The sequence below is a fragment of the Monodon monoceros genome, unplaced genomic scaffold, assembly GCF_005190385.1.
Source record: "Monodon monoceros isolate NGI ecotype Baffin Bay Population unplaced genomic scaffold, NGI_Narwhal_1 Super_Scaffold_3, whole genome shotgun sequence".
NCBI classification, from domain to species: Eukaryota; Metazoa; Chordata; class Mammalia; order Artiodactyla; family Monodontidae; genus Monodon; species Monodon monoceros.
The window spans coordinates 11300945-11303049 of record NW_021703780.1 but is presented as its reverse complement, the minus strand read 5'-3'; the positions used below and the strand labels follow the sequence as shown (position 1 = coordinate 11303049).

The 2105-nt window shown below is 60.0% G+C and overlaps 1 protein-coding gene across 1 annotated transcript in view; it reads left to right on the top strand.

The window, feature by feature from the left end:
* Positions 1–1558: 1558 nt before the first annotated feature.
* The window catches only part of RANBP9 (RAN binding protein 9), a gene marked incomplete at its 5' end in the record, with an annotated part of 89445 nt that continues 88898 nt past the window's right edge, over positions 1559–2105 (top strand). The window contains 3 exon segments of the mRNA XM_029242316.1: positions 1559–1720; positions 1722–1893; positions 1896–2100. Of these exon segments, the coding sequence (XP_029098149.1) occupies positions 1559–1720; positions 1722–1893; positions 1896–2100 (539 nt within the window).

The following is a 2105-nucleotide window of genomic DNA, read 5'->3' as shown; positions in this document are numbered from 1 at the left end:
AAACCTTGGTGACTATTTCAAGAAAGTTTGATGAGACTTGGAGCCCATTTATTCTACCTTGGCTAGCCAACATTTAAATAGAGCTTGGTTTACATTTAACTCGTTACTATAATATAAATGACAGTCTTAGAACAATTTACATACAATGACATCATGTAATTTAAAGTGCAGTGGCTTGAAAAAAGTCATCAAACAGCAGGTTAGAATTATCGGATATTTTTATTAAAGAACAACAGGGCATCTAGTTGCTGGGTAATTGAGGGAGAAATTAGACTAAATGACTATTAGTTCTGGCCAGCCGTTGAGAGCTTTCAATTAAATCACCATTTACCTACCCTCTTCAAGACAAAATAATTCTCTATTCAGCAAAGAACACTCCTTGCTTATTTGGCCAAACAATTAGCACCATAATATCTTTGGAAGCAAACAAAATACCAGAATTTATATGGTGTAGATTACACGTGTAAAGCTCGATTTTGCCAGCTAAGGAAACGATAACCTAAACAAAGAGATGTGATGAAAACAAAATAGTAATGTTAGGACGGGTCAGAGAGCAACACTTGGCGAGTTGTGCCCAATTAGTCGACCAAGCAAAGCACTGTTGGGAATTGCAAAGTAGGAAGTCCTATTTTTGACTCTGCTGACCTCAGTGAATATTTCCTTGTTTTCAAAATGGTCATAATTCTTTGCTACGTAACAAAGAGGCCTGTTACGAAAACTAAGGAGTCCCTAAAACGTTTTGACGCCTCCAGAAGCCCTGCGTAAATACACCTTGTATTCGTACGGTTCGTGTTCCTGCTCTTTGATGAGATGCCAGTCTTTATTAGCATTCCTAATAAATTAGTGACACCTTCTGCCACCCTGGGTTCACTTTAAGTCCTCATAAAATTACTTAACAAGATGCTCCCTGTTTTAAGTGGGAGACTTTCCCTTCAGAAATGGTTATGAAGTATGCAGAGCAGTTGGTTCCTTAAGAAGGAGGCGGCAAACAGGGACCTGTACTGGTGCAGGAGCTGGAGCCCGAGCAGCCCGTGGGCGCCGCCCGGACGTCTCGCCCCGGGGACCCGATTTGGGAGCCGGGAGCCGGAGCCGCCCCGCTCGTCCCTGGGGCCCGCAGACCGGACTCGCGGCGGCCCCAACGGGGCTCGATTACTTTCGCCTGGGCGAGAAGCGGGCCCCGCCGCGCCAGCGGGACCCCTACGGTTGGGGAGGTGGGGCGACGACAACAAAAAGAAGTAAAGTAGGAGGAGATTCTCCCGAGGAGGGCCCGGGCGAGCGGGGCGAGGCGGCGGGCTCCCGGCAGAGGCGGGGACCCCAGCGTCCGGTCCACCCGAGCAAAGGCGGAGTCCGCGCGGGGCCACCCGCCTCCCTAGTGCGGTCTCCAGGCGCCGGGACCCCCGCGGGCCCGCCCTCCGCCGCCCGCACGGCCCCGCCCCCGTTCGGCCCCGCCCCTCGCGCCGAGCTCGCCCCTCCGGCCCCGCCCCTTCGCCCAGCACCGCCCGCGCGCAGCGTCTCGCGCCGGCCCGGCCCGCCCGCCGGGAAACAGCCGCGAGAGTAGCGGCCGCGGCTGCTGCCACCGCGCCTTCTCCTCCCGCGCCCCCGCCTCGCCCCCGCCCTCAGCGCCTCGTCCCGGGCCAGCGCCCGCGCTCCGGCCAGCGTTCTCTCGGGACCTCCCCGGGCCCGGCGCCCACTTCCCCGGCTCCGAGCCCCCCAACCGTCGTGCTTTCTCCCTCTCGGCGCGCGGCCCGCCGCCTGCTTCCGGGGCGGGCGGACTGGGCGCCTGGTGCCGGCGGCCGCAGCGACAGCGCCCCCGGGAAGCGGAGGAGGAAGGAGAGAAGAGGTGGAGGTGGCCGCAGGCTGAGTCGCGGCCGGGATGTCCGGGCAGCCGCCGCCGCAGCAGCAACAACAGCAGCAGCAGCTGCCGGCGCCACCGCCGGCGGCCGTGGCCCCGGTGTCCGGAGTCGTCCTGCCGGCGCCCCCGGCCGTCAGCGCCGGCTCCTCTCCGGCCGGCTCGCCCGGCGGCGCGGGCGGCGGTGGCGGCTTAGGGGCCGCGGCGGCCGCCCTGCTCCTCCACCCGCCGCCGCCGCCGCCACCGCCCCCGGCCA